The 24,332-nt window shown below is 50.7% G+C and overlaps 1 protein-coding gene across 1 annotated transcript in view; it reads left to right on the top strand.

Moving 5' to 3' along the window:
- Window positions 1-1,080: 1,080 nt before the first annotated feature.
- RPTOR (regulatory associated protein of MTOR complex 1) overlaps window positions 1,081-24,332 on the top strand; it is a 97,314-nt gene continuing 74,062 nt past the window's right edge. The window contains exons 1-3 of the mRNA XM_063409026.1: window positions 1,081-1,244; window positions 10,934-11,036; window positions 13,041-13,123. Of these exons, the coding sequence (XP_063265096.1) occupies window positions 1,083-1,244; window positions 10,934-11,036; window positions 13,041-13,123 (348 nt within the window). The 5' untranslated portion in view covers window positions 1,081-1,082. The remainder of the gene's footprint in view (window positions 1,245-10,933; window positions 11,037-13,040; window positions 13,124-24,332) is intronic.

Here is a 24,332-nt window from a genome sequence, read left to right on the forward strand (position 1 = left end):
GAGTGTGGAGTGAACCCGCATCAGACACATCTGCTGTGCCAGTTTCACCACTCTCCTGCTCTTTTGCCCCAGAATAAACGACCACACAAGACAAAGCGAAGTCAAGTCCCAGAACAGGCATGGTTGGACTGGTACCTGTGCCTGGGTGTGTTCAGAACACCAGGACACAGCAGTGTGAGGCTGGCACTGCTCCGAGCCAGCAGCTCGCCATCAGGGATTGATTTTCAGCTTTATTTTAGGTGAATCTCATCAGGCTGCTGCTCCAGGGGACAGGGCGAGGGAAACAGCCTCGAGCTGTGCCACACAAGGACACCAGGAGGAATGTCCCCATGGAAAGGGGGGTCAGGGCTTGGCAGGGCTGCCCAGGGAGGTTTGGGGTGCCCATCCCTGGAGGTGCCCAAGGAAGGCCCGGACGTGGCACCCCGTGCTCCGGGCGGGGGACAAGGTGGAGATGCGTCACGGGTTGTGCTCGGTGCTCTGGGAGGGCTTTTCCAGCCTCAGGGATTTTGGGATTCTGGGGTTTCCGCGCCATCCGCGCTGTCCCCATGGCAACGCGCTGTCCCCGCGGCGGAGCGCGCGGCGCGGCGTGTCCCTCTCGCCGGCCCGTACCGCGGGGCACTGTGGGCCGGGCAAGATGGCCGCCCCCGTGCCGCGGTGCTGAGCCCAGCCGCGCTCGCCGGCGCCCCGGGACGCGCGTCCCGTCCGCCGCCGCCCGCCCCCGGAGCGCAGCCAGCCGAGCCGCCCTCGGCCCCACGGTGTGCGAGGGAGCCGCGATGGGCCGGGCGCGCTGCCCGCCGCAGGGAGCGCGGGGCCCGCGGGGGTAGAGGTGCGAGGGAGGCCCCGGGCCCGGTCCCCGCCGGCCCCTCGGTGCTCCCCGGGCCGCGCCGCCGAGCCCGGCCGGGGCCGCTGCCTGCGCCAGGTGAAGGCGCTGCGTGCCCCGGGTCCGTCCGTACCCGCGCACGGGGAGCGCCGCCGCCCTTGCCCTTGCCCGTGCGCCCCCCCTCCGGCCGGAGGGACCCCCGGCCCCGCTGGGTGCCGGGCTGGACATCGCTGCCCCCGCGCTGCCCGGCGCTGCCCCGCCCATGGAGTCCGAGATGCTGCAGTCGCCTCTCCTGGGGCTCGGGGAGGAGGATGAGTCCGACCTGACGGACTGGAACCTGCCCCTGGCCTTCATGAAGAAAAGGCACTGCGAGAAGATCGAGGGCTCCAAGTCCTTGGCTCAGAGCTGGAGGATGAAGGACCGGGTAATGCCGCAGGGCAGGCGGGGCTGGCAGGAGCAGCGGTCGGGGACAGGCGGAGAAGGAGCCGGAGCTCAGAGGGTGCTGAGCTGCTGTGGGATGAGACGCTGGCCGTGGATCCGATAGTTTGTGTCCAGTTCGTGCAGAGTTAGGGAAGCAAACGCGCAGATGGGTCAGAAGCGCTGGTTCCATGCTCGCAGCACCGGGCTCTTGGAGCAGCTCCATCATTTAGGCTCTTTAAATGAGCCCTGGGCACTCGGCGTGCTCTGGGCAAGACAGCGAAGTGCCAGGCTCAGAGGGAGCCTGCAGCCCGGCAGGGGCATGCAGGAGCTGCAGCAGTTGCAGCTGTGGGGAGGTGCAGCTGCACAGGAGCTGTGTGGGTTTGGAGGTGCCAGCAGTGTGGGGTGTGGGGTGTGGGGTGTGGGGTGAGGGTGTCCTCGCACGTGGAGAAGCGGAGGTGGGGTTTTGGAGGCAGGAGATGTTTCCAGAGGAAACTCTTGTGTTGCAGCAGGAGCTCCCCGTGTGTTTGGAGGTGTGTGAAACGGACAGCGCTGGGAGTGACACAGAAACAGAGAAACATCCCAGCTGGAGTCTGGGATCCTCTGCTGCGTCTGTGCCACCCTCAATGTCTCAGTAAATGTCCTGGACCATCATCTGCACTCGTTCTGTTCCTGGAACCTGCTTTGGGTTCCAGCCTGTGGCTCTCACAGTTGTTGTAGCCATGACTTTGTGTTTATAGATATTGATGGGTTTTTGGTGACCAGATTTCCGTTATGTTTATGATCCTCTTGTACCAGGATGGAATAACTTACTGAAGCTCCCAGCTGTAATTTCTCTGCAGAGGCCGTGTGCCAGGCTGTCCCTGAGCCCTGAGCTCCCAGGCTGGTGATGACATGTCTCAGAAGTTCTGAGCCATGAGCAGTCGTGTACTGCAAGTGGGACTTGGCAGATCCTTGCTGGGCTGAGCGTTTCGGGTGTGATTTCAAGGCAGCACAGACACCGTGGTGGGTGCTCTGCTCCAAAGGGTTCTGGCACAGAGAAGACTTTCTCCAGTAGACTGTGGAGGTGTGATGAGCTTGCTGGTCTATTTTAGGTGCCTCTGCCTTCCTGTTCCCTCATCCCCTGATCTGCAGAGTTGCCTGTTTCTAATTTGGGAATGACTTTGCCTTGGTTGGGCTGATCAATAGGTTGTGCCTCAGCAGCACAAGTTCAGGGGGTGACCAGGGCTTCTCTGTGGTTGGTGTGAAGTGTTTCACGTCCCAGCCCACTCCCACTGCCTGCCTCCTGTGCAGCTTCCTCCTCTGGGGCTCCCCTGTGTGGCTGCTGCTGCTCTCAGGGATGAGCTCGGTGGGGCTGAGCCCTGGCTCACCCTCCAAGACACTCCTCTGACTCTTGTGAAAGAAGGAAACTGCAGCAAAGCTCAAATTTTCAGTTTAGTCTTTCTGCTTTCTCTGTCAGCTGGAGCCAAATAAATTCATACCAGGGCAGTGGTTTGTGTCTGGGCAGCTGGATCAGGGGTCATTTGGACAAACTTGCTGTAGAGTTACTTTTTGGTTAAGAACAGGTGCATAGGAAGATTCCAAAAGCACATAAAGACCTGAGAGAGAAGGAGCAGCTGACTTGAGAATGCTCAACCTCATTACTTTTAAATCTCAGCAGCTATGTTTCATGTCTTGTATTTTATTCCCCTTTTTAGCTGTCACTGGCTGTCTCCTGAGTGCTTCATGTGAGGTACCAAACCCAGAACCTCAGCTGGGGAGGGAGGGGGCTGAGGATGGGTTTGGAATGCTGCAGGGGTGATGTCTGGTAAATATTTCCACCCAGTGAGCTCCAGTTCGGCTAATCCTGCCAAACAGCTCATGAAATCTAATCTGGTTTGACCTGGTGTCCGTGACAGAAGGCGGAGGGCAGCTCACTCAGGCTGCTGTTTTCCCATGGCCTGGCTGCAAGTGGCAGCTTCCAGGTTTGTCCAGGGAATGAGCACCTGGAAAAACCCCAGGAACGTGGGATTTGTGTGAAGCAGTGGTGGTGTGAGGGCACCTGGCAGCCTGTGCCAGCAGGGTGAAAACTGATGGGCTGGAGATTTGTCTCCTTTTTCTTCCCGACCTGCTTTGTTTTGCTTTCTGGCATCATAAATTAATTACTTCTTGTTTTAGCTGTCTTCAGGAAGTTTCTTCTCTTCCTCTTTCCGTCCTGCCAGCAGTGTCCCCCAGTGTCCCCCAGTGTCCCCCAGTGCTGCAGCCCTGTCAGTGCCCCCACTGTCCATCTGCCCCTCCAGCCCAGCCATGGCTCAGCCCCTTCCTCCCCTGCAGCCCCGGGTGAGGCTCTGTCTCCATCCTCAATTCTCTGCAGCCTCTTTTGTCTCCTGGCTCCCTTTCCCACCAGCCAGGGCTGATGGGTTTGAGGTGTTCCTTCTCTTTGGGCTGCTGCTGCAGGTTTCCTGAGGGCTGCAGGGGATGTGCCCCTGGCTGTGAGCTGTGTGGAAAACATTCCAGGACCTTCAGTTTGATAAATGAGCTCATCACAGCCCAGGTTGGGGAGCACTGCCTGTATTAAACACCCCAGGCTGTCTCTAAGTGAAGAAGTGCTCCAAGGTCAGCCCAGACAAGGCTCTGGCAGTCCCAGTGCAGGTGAAGCTGTGGCATTTCCCCCTGTGAATCATGAAAGCCCCAAGCAGTGGCAGATTTTGCCTTATTCATCGAGGAGTCATGGGGAGTGATCCCAGCTCTACTACTGTTAGAGGAAGTGATTCACAGATTTGGGAGTGGAGTGACTCTTCTTTTCATCTTGCTTTGTTGCTCTAAAAACCCCAGAGTTATGTGAAGTTGAAGGTTCTTTAGAAGGCAGAGCTGTGATAAGGGGAGAATCAAATCAGCAGAGTAATGAGTGGTAAATGTAGAGAAAATAAGTGAGAATTCACTGGTGTCCCCCGCCCCTTCCTCCGTGAGGGCTGCTCTGAAAACATTTAATCCTTCCTCTCCCCCTTCCATGGACTGCATATGCCATCAAAGTGACACTGCTTTGATCTATTATTTATTTAAAGAATATTTTTAACACAAGAGGGTTGGAATTATGCTTTGTGTATTGAATTAAATCTCCCAGCCTCGGCAGCAACCAAAGCATTTAACTTGATTTAAAGAAAAAGACTCCAAGTACACCAGGTTTTACTGACAAGTTGCTATTAAATTCAGAATATTTAAATTAAGATTTGCTGTATTTATATTGATTTCTAAGATAAGCAGAGAGCAACAAAGCTGATTGTAATAGTTTTACCTCAACTTTTTTTTTCCTGCTGCCTCATAACTTGCTGAGTGAGAATTAAATCCTGTTTTTATGAGAAGAGGAATCCACAATTAGGTTTCTCTGGCAATGCAGATTACAGCAGGACTGCATACAAGTGTGTTTAATTCACTGGAGCAGGGTTTACCTGCCTGCACAGGAGCCCCTGGAGGTGTCCAGGGCCCATGGGCTGGCCGGGTGTCTGGGCAGTGCTCTTCTCTCAGGGCTGGTGTTCCGTGGTGCTGACCTTCTCCCCTGGGCTGTGCAGAGGTCACTGAGGGCTTGTGGATCCCTCTGGCACTGGAGCTTTAGCTGGCACTGCCACATCTGATGAACCCATTCATACACCTGATCTTTGCCTTGTTCCTGTGTTCTCCCCTAGAGAGGCTCCGGAGGTGCCTCTGTCAGTGCGTTCAGGCTGTGTTGGTGACACCCCTCGGTGCCAGGCTGTGGCTGGCAGGCTCAGGAATTCTTTTTATCTGCGTGCCCCAGGGGCTGTGCACCCTCACCAGGGTTTTCACCCCTGTGTTTGCGTTCATCGATCGATCCTTGCTGAGCTGGGACAGGGTGACCTCCAGCTCTTGTTGGGTAGATGGAGCAGAGGGTAATTAGTGTAATTAGTGCAGCGCTGTGCAGAGTGCCCGGAGGAGGAGGCTGTGGGAGCAGGTGTGGATGGAGCCCTGTGTTGGTGCTCTGCTGGGTTCTCTGGAGCCTGGCAGGGCTGCAGGGAGGTTTGTGCCCTCTCCTGTCCCTGGCACAGCCACGGGAGGGAATTCAGAGCCCTGGGAGGGATGCAGGGGATGAGCCCTGTGGGGCAGAGCTGGCATTCCGTGCCCCGTGCCCTCAGCACAGCCTGGCACTGCCCTGAGCCCATGGGCTGCCCTGGCTGTGTCTCCTGCTCTCTCCTGCAAGGTTCCTGTTGCAGTCGTTTGCACTTGGCTGTGGCTCAGGGATTCCTCAAAGGAGATCAAACAGTGCGAGGGCATCCCCAGCCCCTGGCTCTGAGGGGGCTGCCCAGGAACAGTGTGGAGGAGTTTGAAGGAAGAGCTGAAGCTGTGGTGCCTGGGAGGATGGACACCTGTGAGAGGCAGTGCCAGGCAGGAGTGGGAATGCCGTGGAGGCACGAGGAGAAGCTGCAGGAATGCAAAGCAGAGGCGAGGAGGAAAGCCCTCGTCACAGATAAATGGGGAATGACATCTGGAAGATGCCTCTTTTTGGTTCTTTTTCAGGTTGTGTAAGGAAAGCAAAGATCACAGGAGTAAAATGTTTGCTTTCTATTATTTTTGTTATTTTTAAGAAGTGATTGACAGGGAAGGAAACCCCATTTTGGCTCTAAGCATCCCAGAGTGGTTGGAAGGCAGAGTTTGGGTGCTGTGCTGTGGCAGGATCAGCCTGCTCCTGTCGGGAGTTTTTAACCTCCAGCACTGTGGGTAGCACGGTCACCTGGGATCTCTGAGGGCTCTGGGGCACAGCGTGTCTGTGGCTGTCACAGAGCAGGGCAGTGGATCCCTGGGGCAGTGAGTGGCAGCAGGAACTCAGCCAGAGCTCAGCAGGTGCTCCCAGAGAGCGCCGAGGGCGGCGTTCAGAGCGGGCTCTGTGGGGAGCTGCCTGCGCTGGGCAGACAAACACGGGCACAAAAAGGCTCTGAAGAGAATTCAGAGTACGAGTGCTGAATTGAGAGGTTAGAGAAGGAAACCAAGCCCTCAGGAGGAGCGGATCGAGGAATCTAGAGCAGGCTGGCACACCAGGAACTGACTCTGGGCTGCAGATGGCTGGAGACAACCTGCAGAGCTGTTGAATTATTAATGTTAACTTGAAGGAGTTCTTTGCATTCTACTGCTTTTTTTGCTGTGGAGAAGCACATGGAGATCTTTTTCCATAACACTTTTTATTTATCTTAAACTTTACATTAAAAAAAACCCATTCCTTGAAACTGGAAGCTCTTCTTTTAAGATGCTCTACCTTGCAAGTGGTGCAGGTGAAGAGGCAGCAGGGAGCTCTGTTCCCCTGCGTGGGGAAAGTCGTGTCCAAGTGGATACGTTGGGAATCGTCCCTTGGTTGTTTTTGTGTGCAGTTGTGGGATGGAGGGGAAGGTCAAGGCTTTGTTTGCCTGTTCAATACCTTCAGCCTTTCCCCTGGCTGATCTCAGACCTGCATTGGTGCCAGAGCCCTGGGGGTGATGCAGGACAGATGTCACCGCTTGTCACCTCTGGGCTGGGAGCCCAGAAGGGGAGGGTTGGCAAAGAGGAACTCCTGTGTTGTCAAGGGAGAACAATGTTTCCTCTGGTAAATGTTGCTGTTCCTGCTCTCTCTGGAGACCTCCTTGTTGGAACTTTCCGTGGCAGGTCTCCAGAGGAGCCCACGGTCAGCACTTACCTGAGGAGCTCCTCAGTGAGGGTGAAGAGATTTGTATTGAACCTGTAAATGTGTGTAGAGAAAAGTGGGAAAAAAAGGCTTCAAGAAGGGGATGAATTTCCTGCACAAGCAGGAAATTGAGCCTCCAGGCTGGGGAGGGTTTTCAAATGAGACTCGTTTGAGGATTTGGAATTTGGAATTTTGTCCCAGGATCTGTGTTTAATGCTGATAACTTCATCCTCAACTCTGTAAAAGAATGTAGCTGCATATATTTCATGTTTAATGCTGGCTTAATCTTGTGTTTGTATTAACTCCCAGAAGCAATTTGAACTCACTGGCATAAACCCAGGCAGGTTCCTAACACTTGAGTGTTCATCTGGGTAATGTTGAAGCAGAAAGTTTTCAGCTTGCAAATTGCAGTGTAAAAATCAAATATTAATAGGGTCTAAAATGTCCAGCCTGAGATGTACCACAAAATGCAGAATTTCTCATAAATGCACTGACTTGTTCTTGGTATTACTTGAACTAGAACATAAAGCAGTTCTATGGCTCTGAGTTACAAATTTCAGGCTGAAATAAATGGGTGTCTTGGTTTCAGCCTGGCCTGGAGCCACTTTCAGGGACGCTCCAGTGGGATCAGCTGGGCTCCCTGGGGTGATAAAACTTCACATTTTCAATCAAACCCAGAAGATAATGGTTTTTTCCTAGCTGAAAATACCTGCAAATATTGCACTGTACTCACCTGCAGATCTGTTTGGCCTCTAAATGAAATAAGAGGTGAATTAGGAATATTTTAAAGGTCTTTAGCATAAGATGTAAACTTTAGTGTCAAATGCTTTAATAAGCAGCTTCTCTTCTGAGCAGACACAGAACTCCCTCTGCTCCCTGAGTCCCATTTCTGATGGCTTTGGGATGAATTCTCTGCCATCACTTCTCAGGAAGAGCATTTTGACCGAGTGGATTTTGCCATTTAAGTATTGCAGGTTCTGACCCAGAGTTATTAAATCACTTTAAAACGGATGCAGTACAAGCTTGGGAGTTGTAGCCCATTTTTTAACATACAAATGACACTCCAAAGTGCAGAGCCCACACTAAGAGCTGCTGTGGTTTGATCTTGAGCCTTTGCTGACAGGGCATTTTGGATATTGGTTTTCTTACAAACTTGCCAAATGTTCTTCTGCTTCATTTTTAAATTCTAACAAAAATCCATGGAAATGTATTCTGATGGATATACTCCTGAAATGGGGAAAATTTCCACTGTCTTAATGACAGATGAGAATGTCCTCATACTGCTTGTATTAAGAACCTTTAAATATGCAGTGAAGTTTCTGTGTGTTCCAAAAGAGCTTAGAAATGGGAAAAGCATTTTTGGGGTTTTTGGGCTCGGGGTGGTTTTTTTTAATCAGTCACATGCATTGTCCCCCCAAACCCCCCTGAGCCTGGGTTGAGCCCCAGCATGGGCAGCAGGGGAGGGGGATTGAGCCCCTCTGCCCCCCAGGTGAGGGGGGGATTGAGTCCCTCTGCCCCCCAGGTGAGGGGGGATTCTGCCCCTCTGCCCCCAGGTGAGGGGGGGATTCTGCCCCTCTGCCCCCAGGTGAGGGGGGCATTGAGCCCCTCTGCCCCCAGGTGAGGGGGGGATTGAGCCCCTCTGCCCCCCAGGTGAGGGGGGATTCTGCCCCTCTGCCCCCAGGTGAGGGGGGGATTCTGCCCCTCTGCCCCCAGGTGAGGGGGGATTCTGCCCCTCTGCCCCCCAGGTGAGGGGGGATTCTGCCCCTCTGCTCCCAGGTGAGCCCCCACCTGCAGAGCTGCCCCAGCCCTGGCCCAGCACAGGCAGGAGCTGGAGCTGCTGCAGAGAGCCCAGAGGAGGCTCCAGGACGAGCAGAGGGCTGGAGCAGCTCTGCTGGGAGGAAAGGCTGGGAGAGCTGGCACTGCCCAGCCTGGGCAGGAGAAGCTTTGGGTGAGCTCATTCCAGTGCCTGAAGGAGCTGACAGTAAAGATGGGAGAGACTTTCCAAGGGATGGAGTGCAAGGACACAGGGAACGGCTTCCCACTGCCAGAGGGCAGGGATGGGTGGGATATTGAGGAAAAAATCCTCCCTGTGAGGGGTGGTCAGGGGAGAGGGGTGAGCTGCAGCTCTCAGGATGTGCTCTCTGTTGGCAGAACAAATGGTGTGGGGTGCAAGGCTTTACATCCTCTGGGGGAGGAGGCAGAGGGGAAATCACCCCATTTGTCTCTGGGATCAATTCCTGTTCCTCTCATGGGCTTGCTGTCAGTTTTCCAGGAGAAACACTTATTTAAAACCCGAACCTGGGAATGGAAAAGAAATATCAGCCTGTTCGGCATAAGCCACCAATCAGATGCTACCAGCAAAATACTGAAAAATAAGTCAGTATTAGACTGCAAATGGGAAACAATAAATAAATGAGATGGAGAAGATTGCTTGGCAGGATATTTTCTCTTGGAAGGATGATTTATGTGTTTCCATGTCTAATAAGTCATCCTGTGTGTAGTTTTCTGTTTCCCTGGGGTGTTCAGGGTGTGTGGCAGCGTGTGATGGTTCTGGCAGTGCCCGTGCCCTTGCACACCCTGCAGCTCCCTGTTTGCTGAGCAGCTGGCAGTGTCCCTGTGGGCAGGGCAGGGGCTGTGCAGTGCTCAGCTGCCTTTGGGGTGGTGTTTTGGGGTGCTCCATAACCCTCTGAGCTGCTCGGGGCAGGGAAGGGTCTGCAGGACTGGGCTCTTGTGCCAGTGGCTCTGCTTTTGCTGTGGGTGTCCCTGACTTGGACAGAGTGCTCGAGGGCACTTGGAGTGTGCTGAGTGCTGAGCTGCAGCTCTGGGCTCTCCACCCCATCCGTGGGCACTCCTGGGAAATCCTGATCTGGAATTCCTGCTCAGGCTCCTGCTTTCATCCCTGTGCTGCAGAGTGCAGGAATTCCTCCAGGACTGCAGGGTTTGTTAGCAGGAACACGGTTTGGATGGAGTCATGAACCACAGTTTATCAGGTTTTGCTGATTATTTATTCCATGTTCCCCATCATGGCCATGGGAGTGAGGAAATGCTGCAGGATTTCTGTCCTGGTGTGAATGGTGTCTGGCTGCTCCAGTTTCTGTATAAATTACACATTTATGTGGCTCTAGGGTTTTCTCTAAGTGTGAAATTTGGGGATTTTTTTCCCCTGCTGCTGTGGATTGCACGGAGCACCCCGGGGAGGTGGGGATGTGGGTGGCCTTGCTGCAGGCAAGCCCTGAATGCCTGGAATCACTGAGAGCCTCGTCACTGCTTCTGTTTTCCTCCTCTGGTTTAGGTGTTGGCATGAGGGAGTCTAGGGAAAATCCCAGAAAGATGTGATTGTTTTCCAGCAGTATTTTTAGCTGGCCAAGGTGGTTTGTCATTGGTTTAATGCAGGTTTTGGGTCCCAGGTGAGGTCGGGTGGCTTTGGGTTGGGAACATTTGTGGTGCCTGGGTGGGATAACCCAATGTGCTGCCTGGGCAGTGCCAGGGGGATGTGGAGCAGCTGGAGCCACTCCAGGATTTCTGCTTACAGGGCTCTCCAAGAAAACCCAACACGTGGAGAAAACAAAATAAAAATTGCACTAAATGTATTTGTTTTGGTGTGTGTTTGTTTGTTTAATTTTTTCATGGTTTTGTTTGTCACTTGGGGTTTTTTCCATTGTAATTCTTTTAGTTTCAGAATTAGAGATCACACACTGCATTATAATATTGGTCAGGGGCCCTGAATAGCGCTGCCTCATGTTTTAGTAATGTGTTTCAGTTGGACAATGGCTAATTTAAGATGAGTAGCAGAAGTTCACTGGCATCTATTTCCATGCTCAGAAAGAGAAGAATGGGCTCTGGAAATAATAACAAAAATAGTAACATGGAGTCCAAGTACTGTTCTAATAAAAAAGATGAAAAATTTCATCAGTCAGGCCTCGCTTAAAATAGCCCATGTGAAGGAGCAGGTGGGAGAGGTTGGGTGAAGCCCTGCAGGAGTTCTGGAGTGGTGAGGGCCCAGGGGAGGTGCTGTCCTGCTCTAAGGGCTGTGCTCTTGCCTCTCTTTGCAGATGAAGACTGTAAGTGTTGCCTTAGTTTTGTGCCTCAACGTTGGCGTGGACCCCCCAGACGTGGTGAAAACGACTCCCTGTGCCCGCCTGGAGTGCTGGATTGGTGAGTCCCAGAGCCTGCAGGAGCACAGCACAGAGCTCATCCCAAAGTTCTGCATCCCCAGGGCTTGGAACTGGGCTGAGCAGAGGGAAAGCTGGGATCTGATTTTCTCTGGGTTAATGAAGAGTCCAGCTCCAACTGCTGCCATGGTCATCTCTCCTGCTGTGTTCTGAAATGAGACACCATGGAGAAAAAGAGCTGTTAATGGGCTGCTCTGCTTTCTTGTAATTATTTTAGATTTATAAATATCTCAAGGAAATCTCTGAGCAGAGACACCTTCAGAGTGCTGGGATCTGCAAAGCTCTCAATGCCCCTTCTCTGCCTCACCCAGCAGAGCAGTGAGGTTTGTGAAACACCTTGCTGTGTTTAGAGGTGGCTGCTCCAGGGCTCTTTTAATTGGAGTCATTCAGAAGACCTGGAATTATTCCCAAGGATGCCTTGCCAGCAGTTCCAACACCTGGGTTTGCTACTTTCATGCAGCACTGCACTAAATTCCTAGTTCTTTTGTGAAGAAATTAAAAGTTCCCTTGGTTTTGGAGAAAAAAGCCTAATTATCAAGATGAGACAATTCTGAAGTAAAATGAGAAGGAACTATCTTGTGTACAGAAGCTTTCTCAGAGAGATTTGGTTTTTATCTGGGAATTGGGAATGTTCAGCCTCCAGCACGTCCCACGCTGGGCACTGCAGTCCTCAGCTCGGGGCTTCGACAGCCCCCAGGAGCAAATTAATCACTGCACAAACAGAATTTCTAGAAGAACTTGCAGCAGATTTTCTACCCTTGCCTTACCTGCTTTGTGAATCACAGCATCTCAGGGTTTTAACCTGGGAACGCTGCTGGGAGCCCTGAGCAGGCACAGACAGGTACCTGGAGCAGTGCAGGGAACAGCCCTGGTGTCTCATTGATGCACGAGCAGAGCAGCATTGCAGAGGCATTTAAATCAAGTCATTAGTGCCTATCATTAGCAAAGAGAATTTTGAATGCAGTTTTGTAATTAAATTTTCAGTCTGTTTATGTACACAAGTGCTCCTTCCACTTCCAGCCAACTTGAAATTTCTGAAAAAGGTAATTGGGGAAATATCTGCAGTTTTTGCTGCCATCAGTGTCAGGAGCAGGGAGGGGGTGCAGAGATGTCTGTGCCACATGTGCAGGGCCTGGGGAACTGCTGGGGGTGCAGCTGCTGCTGCCCACACCTGAGCTGGGGTCACTGCTGGGGTCACTGCTGGTCCCCCCTGGTGACAAACAGCCCCTGAGCAGAGCCACGTGCAGGTCCTGCTGCACCTTCCACGTGCTTTTATTCATTAGAGGAGAATAGCTCAAAATCCTGCTTTCATCCTGCTTTATTACGTTTTGTTTCTGACAAAAGTATATTTACAAAAACTGGAAAAAAACCCCTTCATTGATCTGGTTTAATGCTTTTAAAATAATTTATATTCAATAGGAAAATATTAGCTTGTAGGGGTTTTTTTTAGGAAAACTTGTTAATTGTTTAATTATATGTCCTTGGTGTTTGAATAAAGCACATGGCCTGGAATTGTATTGCTATGTATGGATTGTGGTAATTATCTAGCAATAAAATTAACTTCTTAAATATTACAAATGGCACACAGTCTCTGCAGCAGCAAGCAAAGGAAGTAAATGAAGCAGGAATTTGCATTCATCAACAGAAAATGTTTGTCATCAAATATTTAACCAATTTGAGTTCTTGTCATTATTTACAATAGAAACCTTATTTCATTATTAAAAGAAACAAATGCAATGCCTCTCCTGTCTTTCAAAACAAAGTTGTGTTTAGCACCTCATTGAGAGAAATCTTCCACGTTTGACAGCCTGTAATGGAACTGGATTTCTGTTGGACTGAAGAATTTGGGGATGATTTTTTGGGTGCTGCCCCCAAGTAAATTCCATAAGGAACGGGGTGCTCAGGAGTTTGAAACTGATAATGAGAGGAAGCTGCATGAAACCTGAGTGAGCTGGGGTGAGCAATGCTGCTGTGTGTTCTGTTCCAGATCCTCTGTCCATGGGGCCGCAGAAAGCTCTGGAGACCATTGGGGCCAACCTGCAGAAGCAGTACGAGAACTGGCAGCCCAGGGTGAGTGCTGGAGCTCCCCCTGAGCTGTGGCTGCTGCTGGGCTTTTTTCTGGGGTGTTTCTGAGGGTGTTTGTGTCTTGGAGCATTTAGGGCAGGTAGTCGTGGACAGTTAAGAGAATTTCCTTTTGGGTTTTTCCTCGTGGAGCATTGACAATTTTTAAATCTCAACAGCACAAGAATTCAGCAGAAAATTCAAAAAGGGCCTGAAATCAAACAGGAGAAAAAGCATCTTGGAGCAGAGGTGAAAAGAAGCCCTTTCCTGTGCTCTGTGTCAGTGCCTGGCTCGAGGGAGGAGGGCCAGGTCAGGAGCAGCAGGTTCCCTGCGTGGGCAATCCCAGAGCTGGGCTGATTCCCTGGTTCCTGCAGGAAATCACAGCCCCTGACACATTGCAAAGCCAAACACGTCCTGGTTTATTGCACTCCACAGGGCTCTGGAGCTTTCTGCAGTAATAAAGAGAAGTTGGTGTGCCATCTGCAATAAAACAATAGGAACATTATTGAATTTCCTAGAGCTTTCATATAAATACTAATACATCCAGTTTTGTCTGTTTCTTGGGGGCTTGGAGTGGTTGAGGAGTGGATGGAAGGAAGACAATTTGGGGAAAACCAGGCAGCTGGGAGAAAAGAGCAAATCATGACAATCTTCTGAAATAGCCAATATTCCCAGGCTGTCAGCTCCTTCCTGCAGGAGCTGCTGGCATCAGCACCTTGTTGGGAATGCACAATTGGTGCTGATTGCTGCCAGTGGATGGTGGCACTGTGACCACTGTGTGACCAGTCCTGTGGCATTGCTGCCAGCCAGTCCTGGGCTGCTTCTGTTCAAACATCCCCTTTTTGCTCAATGCAAACAGCTTTTCTGAAAGAAAACTGTGAAAGGGGTAAAGCATGAAAATTCCTTGTTTCTGGAAGCTCCCTGGCTGCACAGCTGATGGATATTTCCTTCCAGGTCTTATTGAGCCCCTTTCTAAATAATTTATCAGCTTGCCATTGCTTGAAGTATTTGTTCTGATTAAATTTAAGACTTTGCTTTATTGTTGTGTAGCTACATAAATTCGTGTGCTGCGGGAGTAAAAATCTCTTCAGCTGTTGTTTCCTCTGCAAAATCCTGCAGTTAAGCAATATTCAGTCATTTCATGCAGTTCTCAAATGAAGATTGTACTGGGAGAGAGGGTAGGAGATGACAGAGCTGTGGGCTCGATCTGTCTTGCTAAAGAGTTCTCTGGACAGATAAAGAGTTCTTGCAGTTCAGTGCGGATATAATTGAGATGCTGGAGAAAAAGTGGAAGGAAAACCAAGACAGCTCTACACTGACACTCCCTTGGGTTTGGGGCTTGAGTTTTAGTGGGCAGGGAAGGGGTTAAACGTGAGGGTAATCTGGAAAGAGGCTCAATTACAGGGATCACAGGGGCTGAGAAGCAGCTGAGAAGGGAAGGAGAAAAGGGAGTGAAAGTGAAGAGGAAGGAGCCGGTAATGCCTGGCTGGAGGGGAGAACCTTCCCTGGGGCTGCCCCTCCGCTCCGGGCGGCTGCAGGAGTGGGGGGAAGCAGGGCTGGGGTCCCCGGGGAGCACCGGGCAAGGGAGAGCCAGAACTGCCCGGATAAAACAATGGGAGTTCCTGTGGGAGGGTCCTCGCACGCTCTGTATTTCAGATACTTCAATAAGGAATGGATCGTGTTGAAAAGGGGTTTCTGTGCTGCTGAGCCCCTGCAGAGCCCCTGCAGAGCCCTGGCTGTGCAGCTGCAGCCCTGCAGCAGGTGCCCAGGCAGAGCTCAGCTTTGCTGTGCTGCCTGCGAGCAGCAAAGACTGCCCTGTTGTTGGGGTGTAAATTCAGTTTTCTTGGCACCACTGCACGCTGTGCCACTGCAAAGGCAGGGACTTGCCTTAGCTTAAGAGTCAAGAGCCTTTGAAAACAGGACTAATGGACTGCAAACTGAGTGCTGCTGCAGTGGGATGGTTTATGGAGATGCAGGAGCTCGTGGGGATTTTTACGAGCAGGAGTTAGTGCTCTGCAAGTCCCGGCTTGGCAGGGGAGCTGGGCCCTGGGCTGCAGCCCTGCAGAGCTGCCTGGGGAGGCTGGAGGTGCCTTGGGAAGGTGGAGGTGCCCTGGGGAAGGTGGAGGTGCTCTGGGGAAGGTGGAGGTGCCCTGGGGAAGGTGGAGGTGCCCTGGGGAAGGTGGAGGTGCCCTGGGGAAGGTGGAGGTGCCCTGGGGAAGGTGGAGGTGCCCTGGGGAAGGTGGAGGTGCCCTGGGGAAGGTGGAGGTGCCCTAGGGAGGCTGGAGGTGCCCTGGGGAAGGTGGAAGTGCCCTAGGGAGGCTGGAGGTGCTCTGCTCTCCGGGGCACTGCTCAGAGGGAGTGAGTTGTCTCCAGGCTGGAATTGTCAGAGCTGTGTGGAAGCTCCCCGTGTGCCCTGATCCCTGCACAGGTCCTGTGGGCTCAGCTCAGGGTGGAATTGCTGCCTGCCTCCTTAGAGGGGTGCCAGGCTTTGTTCCCCCTGCTTCTCCTGCTGGACATCTCCTTCCCTGGCTCCCAGCCCTCCCTGGACATCCAGTGCCCTGTGCCTGGATGAGGCACAGTTTACATAATTCAGGACCTGGTATGAAGTAGTCTGGAGCATATGCGTATTAAATTTGCATGAAATTATAGATTTTTTTTCCTCTTTGTTAGCTCTGGCTTTTGACCAGGTTCTCCCTTTAACTCTAAACTGACCAGAACACTCAAGGAGTTTTTCCTCCTTCGCTCAATCATTTTGATGCTTCTGTTGGGATTTTACTGGTGCACAGATCCCAGTGGCTCTCCTGCACCAGCTGCTTTTTGCAGTCCTGTCCTTTATTCTCTGATGAGCTTTCCCAGGCCTGCCAGGAAGGCCAAAACCCGCAGTTCATAACCATTCCTAGGAGAGGTGGGAAGGATGCAGACACAGCTCCTGCGTGGCTCCTGCTGAGCTGCTCCACTGGGATCTCTTGTGCAGGGACCCTCCAGTTGGAGGGCAGTTCTGTGGAATGTGGGGCTTTTTACATCCTCAAGAAGCAGCTGAATGGAGTGTGAGGGGTTTGCAGCTCTGCAGGACTGACCCCAGCAGGGATTTGCCATCTGCACTCCCCTCCTGCCCTTCCCCAGCAGCAACCGAGAGCAGCGAGGCCAAGGGGCTGCAACATCACATCCCAGAGAATCCTCCCCCTCACACCCACTTGCCTGCATAAAACAAAGTCAATTACAGCATTGATTTTTTAATTCAAGTGCTACAATTTTGCCTCCCTTTTTCTCCTCTCAATTTCCCCTTTTTTGCTAAGAGAGTCATTTGGGCTGTTTTAATTCTCTCCTGGAATGAGTTGATTTCATTAGAGCTGAATGGATTATACCTGAATGGGCATCCCCTGGGGTGAAGGAGAGCTGAGAGCCATGAAGGGGGATGAAAATCCTGGATGGGGAAGGGACTGGGGAAATCTAGAAGACAAGATTAAATAAACTGTTAGGAAGCCTTTGGGAAGGGTGCTTTGATAGTGAGTGCTGGTGTTTGGGAATGCCTGCAGCTGGAGCATCCCTGCTGAGGGCAGGGGCACTGAGCACAGCAGTTCTGCTGCTGTTCCCTGGGCAGCTTGGAAGGAATGGGGTTTCCCTTTTCTCTCTGATCCAATCTCACCCTCTTGCCTGCACCAGTGAGTGATGGTCTCTGAGGACACATCTCCCACAATATGGATAAATTATCTCTTTTGTGGCAGGCCTTCAAGGAAACAGTGATTTTCTGATCAAACAGGCTGCTTCTCCCTCTCTTCTAGTCTGCTTCCCAACAGTTTTCTCTTAATTTCAAAGGAAGTACAGCCAAGATACTTGAAATGGATCATTGAAAGCCTCTACCTTTTAGTGCATGTTGTCTGTTGTTGATGCTGTTGTTCCCCTCATTAGAGATCTCTGGGCTTTGATTTGGTGTCTGAGGTTTCATTCCTTCATTGCTTTTTTCTGCCTAATTAATTGGGAAGTTGCTGCTGCACATCAAAGGGGGAGCATTTCCTAAAGAGTAACTACTTAAGCATGAAAACTAATTGAACACATGACCTAATTATTGGTCTCTCAGTGAGTCATACTTTTCCTTTATTTCTGTAGGGTTTTTCTTTTAAAACAACAGCAAATACTAATTGCTCCTGCAGAAGAAATACTGTAGAATTCCGAAGGGGAACATGGAAAAACTGGTACTTGGTCTCCAGTAGGAGATATCTGCAGATGTAGGAACATGTAAGAAAAAAATTATAAGAAGGAAAGAAAACAACAAAAAGACAGTGTGACCTTGTTTAACAAAACCAGGTTTTCCTTGGAGAACTATGTTTGTTGGTTTTCATTTCCCAACAGCCTCTTGAATTTGGCAGCTATTTCAGGCTCTGCAAAATTCTGCTGTATCAATCCTTTGCTGTCTTGTTAAAGATCAACTGTCTTCAGCATAAACCAGCAGGGTTTTTTTCAGGGAAAAAAAAAGTCTCCCATACAAGTGGAGTCAACAAGTCTAATTGTGAAGCCCAGTTATTTGTGTTCTCCTGTTTGAAAACCTGTCACTGTCAGCTGCTTCACTGGATACCCCTCTGAAGCACTGGGCCAGAAAAACACAGATCTCAGGTAAAGGATGAAAACCACTCTTGAGTGCCTTGGGAACAGGGAGAAGATGAGGAGAAGTGAGTGAGTGTTGCAGTTTTCCCTTTGGTGGCTCTCCAGGTGATCTGCACCTGAATAGGTAATTCAGTTTCCTAAAGAACAGCAGGTAACAAGAAGAACTATAAAGAAAAACTATAAAATGTCACTGATAGTAGTTATTATTCAAACTATAATCCTGATCTTTACCACCCTTCAGAGCAGAATTCACAGGACATCATATTTTAAATCCCAAACTGCACCTCTCTCACACCTCTGAATCTGGCACCAAATAACCAACTCCCAGTAAGAAATGAAAAAATAAAGCCAAGCCTGCCTCCCCATGGGCTGGCTCAGAGCAGCCCCAAGGACACCTGGCAGGGCAGGTGTGAGCTGAGAACCCTCACCTGGGGCACCTCTCCCCTGCTCTGGGAGCAGCTGTACATGGAAGGGCTCCTGGAGCAGGGATAACAGGATCTGGGAATTGGCTGTGCAAGGGGGAAGCTCCCTGCTGCAGCCCTGGTACAGCTCATGTTTTAATGCTTTTGATAGTGAGGGGAAAAAAAACCTGATAAATCTTTAACACACCACTGAAAGTGGAAACTGTGAAATTGCAGCAGTAGTGTACCTAATACTGATTTCTCGGAGATTCTCCTGGAAAAGTGAGTCACAAAAGGGAAAAGAAATGGTTGCAGGCAGGGAGTGCTGTGGGGAAGCGTGTTCAGGAGCTGTGGGGAGCAGGAAGGGGCACTGGGCTGCTCTAGAGCCGAGCTGGTGGTGCACTGCAGGCAGCAGGGGCTGGCGTTCTGGAGCTAAGGCAGCAAACTTGCAAAGTCAGTTCAGTGGGAAAATCCTGGAATCCTGTGGGTCCTGGCATCTGCTGCGAGCCTGGAGCTCTGTGGGCAGGCTGTGCTTGAAGGAAGGAGATCAGCCAGCGTCTGAACTGCTGCTGACTCTGAACTCTGCTCAGAGCCCTTGCCTTCCTTTCCACACCTCTGACAGCAGCTTCATTTCACATCTTTTATTCTTCATGCCTGTTTTGGTTTGTGCTCTGTCGTCAAAATGGGGCCAGAGTTGGCAGGGAGCAAGATTTGTGTTTTTGAGGGTCTTTTCCTGTGACCATTGATGTCGGCTTGTCAGAGGTGGGAGGAAAGAGCTGATAGGAAAAGGCTCTTGGAGAGAAAAGCTGCTCTGCCTGGCAAAGCTGATTAACGTGTTTCTGTAATTACCACCCAGCTCAGGGTGGCCTATTTAAAAGCACCTTGTCTTGTGTTGGGTGGGGAGGAGCTTCCTGCAGGTCACTGGCAGCATCCTGGTGCTCCGTGTGCAGGAGCAGCACCTGCATCCCCTGGAGAGGGCTGCAGGGCTGGGACATGCAGGGGATGCTGCACTGGAGCCTCTTGCTACAGACACCACCAGTTTAGTGTAAAACTTAGAGGTTAACAGTGGAATCTATTGACATTTTTATTTCTATTCCTGCTTCTCTCTAAGGCAGAATGGGAAAATCCTGAAATGCTTTGGTTTTAGCTCCTTGCCTGCGGAGATTAGCAAAGCATAAACCTTGGAATGATTGGCTTTCCTTCTCCTGACTCGTTAAGGTGTTTGTAATCAGAAAATTGCTTCATTAAGCAATTACTTTGCAATCAGCGGAGAGCTGAAATTACTGAACAATTATTTAGTATTGAGAAGATGAAGTTCTTGCCCTGCAGGGCCCTAACCTTGCAGCTCCTCCCTGGAGCACCTGGGGCAGGGTATAAAGACACCCAGTCTCAGAATTCACCAGTTTGTACTCCTGCAGCCTAAACTGGGCTCCCAGTAACATCCAAGTTTCTGTTTAAGAAACAAGAAATGCAGAGCCCTAAACTGTAAAGAGCTCTTAAAGCTGGGGTTGTAGAGAAGAAATGGAACTGAAGTGACACTGATGCTTAGGAGTTACATTGTTTGACTAAGCAGGTTTGAAAGATGTGACCTGGGGTGGACTTAAAATCCTGTTAGGGCACCTTGGATGTGACCCATGGAGCTGTCACCAGGCTGAGGGTGCAGAGCTGGCATATGAAAAGCAGATTGCAGTTCTTTTACCATTCCCTTTGTTTCAAAGTAGGCAATTATTTACACAGCCCTCTCAGAATGGTGATGGGAGCAGAGAGGGAAGGATTTGTACCAAACACGGGGCCTTGGTGGGTGGAATTTCTGTGAACTTTGGCACAAACCTGCAGTGTGATGCAGCTGGTAACTGCTGAGGAACACACCTGTCTCGTGGATGTATTGTAGCAGCAACTCAAGGTTGGCTGTCCTGATTTTTGTCTTCCCTGTCAACATCAGTTCTCATGAACAAACTGCTCGGAGGCATTTTTTGGAAGTGTTATTGGATCCCGAGCCTGCACAGGGAGGATTAGGTACTTTGGAATTCATTTCACATTGGACTTGAAAGCAAGGTCAGAGACTCTGCAGAGGGAAGGTAAAGTCCCCACTGCTGGCTGCAGGCAGAGGAGGGGCTGTGCCACGCTCAGAGCTGGCTCCAGCCACCCTCCTGTCCTGGCAGCAGCAGCTCCAGCAGCCTCGGGCTGCTCCAGGGGGAATTAGGAGAGGGGTTTAAATGCACCAAATGTCTGCAGAGGACTTGCCTCAGACTGGCAAGAGTCTCCCTTTGGCTTAGTTTAATATTTAAATTAAAGCATCTCTAAGTTGTAGTTTGTCTTCACTGTAATGAATATTTTTCAAGTTAGCAATGACTAATAATTTTATCAGTAATGTTTTCTCCTGGCCTGTGTTAACCAGGTTAAGCTGCTGCCTGTAACGTCAGTTTGGGATTTCCAGCACACTCCTTTGTACTTAAATATGCAGTTTTTATTATCTTGGCCTAATCCTCATGAATTTGCATCAGGGTAATTTCATGTGCCCACAGCCTAAAATTAAAACACCTAAAAGGAGGAGGTAGGTTGTTTTTTTTATTTTTAAGTATAAAATTAAGAAGCCTGGAATCTGTGGATATGGTTCAGAGTAATTTATATTTGCATGATGTGTCCAAGCCCAGAGTTATTGTGGCCATATCAGCGTGGGCTTGAGGTGATTGGGTTTGTGATGGATGGGCAGTGGGGATGAACTGCAGTCACTCCTTACAGGGCTGAGTTATCTCTGAGCTTATCACACAGCAGGCTCGGTGTGTCCCTGCTCCCTGAGCCCTGCAGCCCCTGGGCTGGGACAGCCCTGCCACTGCCGTGTCCTGTCCTGGCACTGCCCTGTCCTGGGCTGGGACAGCCCTGGCACTGCCCTGTCCTGGGCTGGCACTGCCGTGTCCTGTCCTGGCACTGCCGTGTCCTGTCCTGGCACTGCCATGTCCTGCCCTGGGATGTTTATTGTGGAATTGTGCAAACCCAGAAGCTCTGAATTTGTCCTTTGATGTGTCTCCATAGTCAGTGTAAATGCAGGATCCTAAATCTTCCTTTGATGCAAGGAAAGAGCTGTGGTTTAGTCAGTATTAAAATGAAATCCCGGTGAATTGCAGGGCTGGGTTATTAATCACCGTTTTGGATGAACCAGAGAACAAAGTATTTTTGTTTGGGAGTGAAGTCTGTGGCTTTTCCCTAGAACAGCTTCCCCCTCAGCAGGCCTGGCAGCAGGCCAGCCTGGCATCACGGGGAGGCAGAGCAGGGGAGGGCTGGAGTGGTGGAGTTGTGGAAAGGAAATGTGTGAGTGTAAAAGGAGAGCAGTGAAAATCCTCTCGCAGAGCTCTGGGGAGCCGTGCCCGTGGCAGGGGCTGCCTGCAGTGTTCCTGCCCCCTCCCTCCCTGGCACCAGTGTTTGGAATGTGCTGGATGAGTCAGGCTACAAAACAGATCCTCTTGGAGCTTCCCTCCACGGGCAGGATTGGGGATTCTCCCCCACCTGCCTGTTTTATCTGCAAGTCTTTATATATGGACTTTCCTCCAGATCTGTGCTGAGATCTTGCTAAATATCCTCTGGGAATCCAAATGGGCTTATATCAAAAAGATACTTCCTCTCATGTCTGTGCTCTTTGATTTCTTTAGAAAACCCTACAAGATAAGAGTTTGATTTGAAAAGTCTGGCTTCTCATTAGAGATGCTGAATGGGCTGTTCCCCAAAGTGTTTGTTCGTGGTTCTGTTTGTTTATTATTATTCCACCAACGTGCCCAGCACAGAGCTCAGCCTGGATTTCCTCTGGATTCCTTTAGAAGCTGATGTCATTCTTCCTGCTTTCCCCTTTCCTGGTACCCAGGTGGTTTCAGAGGGGTTTTACAGGTGATGCTCAGTAACTCAATGCTTGAGATAATTCAGTTGATACTTTTTGGTTCCTGGAGATGGGATGGGGGTGTGGGAACTGGGGGTCTCACTGTGTCACCCACAGTGGCTGGGAATGGCTGCACCAGCTCTGGGCTTCTCATCTTGCTGAAATTGCCTGATCCTATCTTGGATTTTCCTTTTTTTTTTTTTGGCCATGTTCCTGTTCATTGCTTAGATGCTCCAATGTGTTCAGGAGATTTAAAAAGTAAAATATAATGGTGTTGCTTTGCTGTGTGTACCACACGTTCATCCTGGCTGTTTTTGACATATATGTGCCTGTTTTATGTGTCTGAGCCCACTTTGTTCCAGACACTGTCAGGAACACGTTGCATCAAACTGGCAGCTGCCTCGTATAAAGTGGAATATGAATGAATTCCATTTTATGCTCTTCACTTAAAACTTAATCCAGGATTCTAAGTGTTCATCTTTAATAGCTCTTCAAGTGTCTGAGAAACATCTCTGTCTGGGGTGGTTTTATCCTTTGCCTGTGAGATGTTTGCCTCAGTGTGGCTGAACTCCACGTGGAGCCCCAGGGATGTTGATGCAGGGTGGATCCCTGGGCAGCAGGGATGGCTCTGTGCCCACGGCCACGAGAGCTGGTGCAACCTGCCCACCCTTGCCCTGCAAGCTGCTGCTCTTGTTCCTCTTGGGTTTAGTCACTTAGTCTTTGTAAGGCTTCTTATAGTTGAGTTTTTCCAACTTAGGCATTGCTCCAAAAACCCTCTCTTGGAATAATGAGCTTGCTTTGATTCCTTTTAATTAAATCATGTGGAGTAGGCTGGCTGTGTGCATGGCAAAGTCACAGGTTTAGTGTCTTTGCATTTGGCACCTGGGATGCAGATCTGCTCCAAGTGGCAGCTGCACCCCGGGCTGCTCCTTGGAATTTGGATCAGGAAAAAGCATTGCTGAGGGTAAGGGGAAGCAGCACCTGCTGCATCCCCGAGTTTGGGATGCACCACGGAGGCTGTGCCACGGGCTGGACAGGAAATGTGTCCGTGTCCTGAGAAATGGAATCATGGAATTGGCTTGGAGGGGACCTCACAGACCATCCACAGCTTCCACTGAACCAGGTGCCTCAGCCTGGCCTTGGGCACCTCCAGGGATGGGGCAGCAATGAGCCCTTCAAGAGGGAGCATGAAAACCTCAAACACTGCAGCTGTCTTGCCTCTATTTTATTTCTTTTATCCACCACGTGCAGTGCCTTGTGTGTGCCATTTGCATTTGGGATTCTTTGTCACCCAGAAGCTGTTTAAAAAATCCCAATCTTCAGCCAAATAAAGCTTTTATATCTCATTATAGATTCTGGGTAGGAGCATCCTTCTTCTGCAAGGAGGTGTAAAAGGCAGTTTCAGTATAAAATGCTGAATGTTGGAGTAGTTTCTTCTGTGGATAAATTTGGAACACATTCAGTAAGGTATCTTAGGGATAAAAGGGGAGTGACTTCAGGGTTTGTTCTGCTGAATGAGAAGAGGATGTTGTGAAGAGCAGAGGCTCTGGATGCCAGCAGAGACATTTGTCACACGTCTTTCATGCACTTTGTGTCCGCTGTGCTGGGGTTGGATTCTGGTGTGGAATCACACGCCGTGGTCTGAGCCTTGTGGGTGTTTCTGGAACAAACACTGAGGTCTTGGGCAGAAGAATGAAAGAGCAAGACTTGAGTTTTACAGCTTTGATGAGAAAATGGGTTTATCCTCCTATTTTCTTAAGGGGAAAAAATCCCTCTCCCTGCAGAAAGAGCCGTGGTGCCCCAGCAGTGCCTCTTGCCTGCTGGGCTGGGCAGTGCCCCTGGTGATGGGAACCTGGCCTGCCTTCCAGAACTTTCCATGGCCACTGGGAGTTGGGCAGCATCAGCAGCCTCAGTCCCCTGTTCTGTCACCTCTGGCACTCTGCACTCCCTGCTTTTCACGGCCCCAGCCCTGAGCTGTTTCCCAACTCAGCAGCTGGCAGGGTGAGCAGAGCCAGGTTTGGGAGTGGTGACGAGCCAGTGCTGGTGGCTCAGGTGACAGCAGAGCCCTTTGGCACAGCCACGAGCTGCTGCAGCCCCGGCTCCTCAGGAAAGGGGGCTCTGCCCGGGGCTCCTCCTCAGTGCCACACGTGTGTCTTGGCCCCATTAAAAATTAAAGGAAAACCTGTAATTGGGTGAAGTTTCCAAAGCAGAGCCATTAATTTGAAGTCAAAATCCAGGAGAGTGTGGGAATTCTGCAGCCAGTGCATGCAGACATTCCAGTGGGGTAGGAGCTGATGAATCCACTGAAGGAAGGGGTTTTCCTCTCTGGACAGACTCGTGTTGGGGA

The sequence above is a fragment of the Prinia subflava genome, chromosome 12, assembly GCF_021018805.1.
Source record: "Prinia subflava isolate CZ2003 ecotype Zambia chromosome 12, Cam_Psub_1.2, whole genome shotgun sequence".
NCBI classification, from domain to species: domain Eukaryota; kingdom Metazoa; phylum Chordata; class Aves; order Passeriformes; family Cisticolidae; genus Prinia; species Prinia subflava.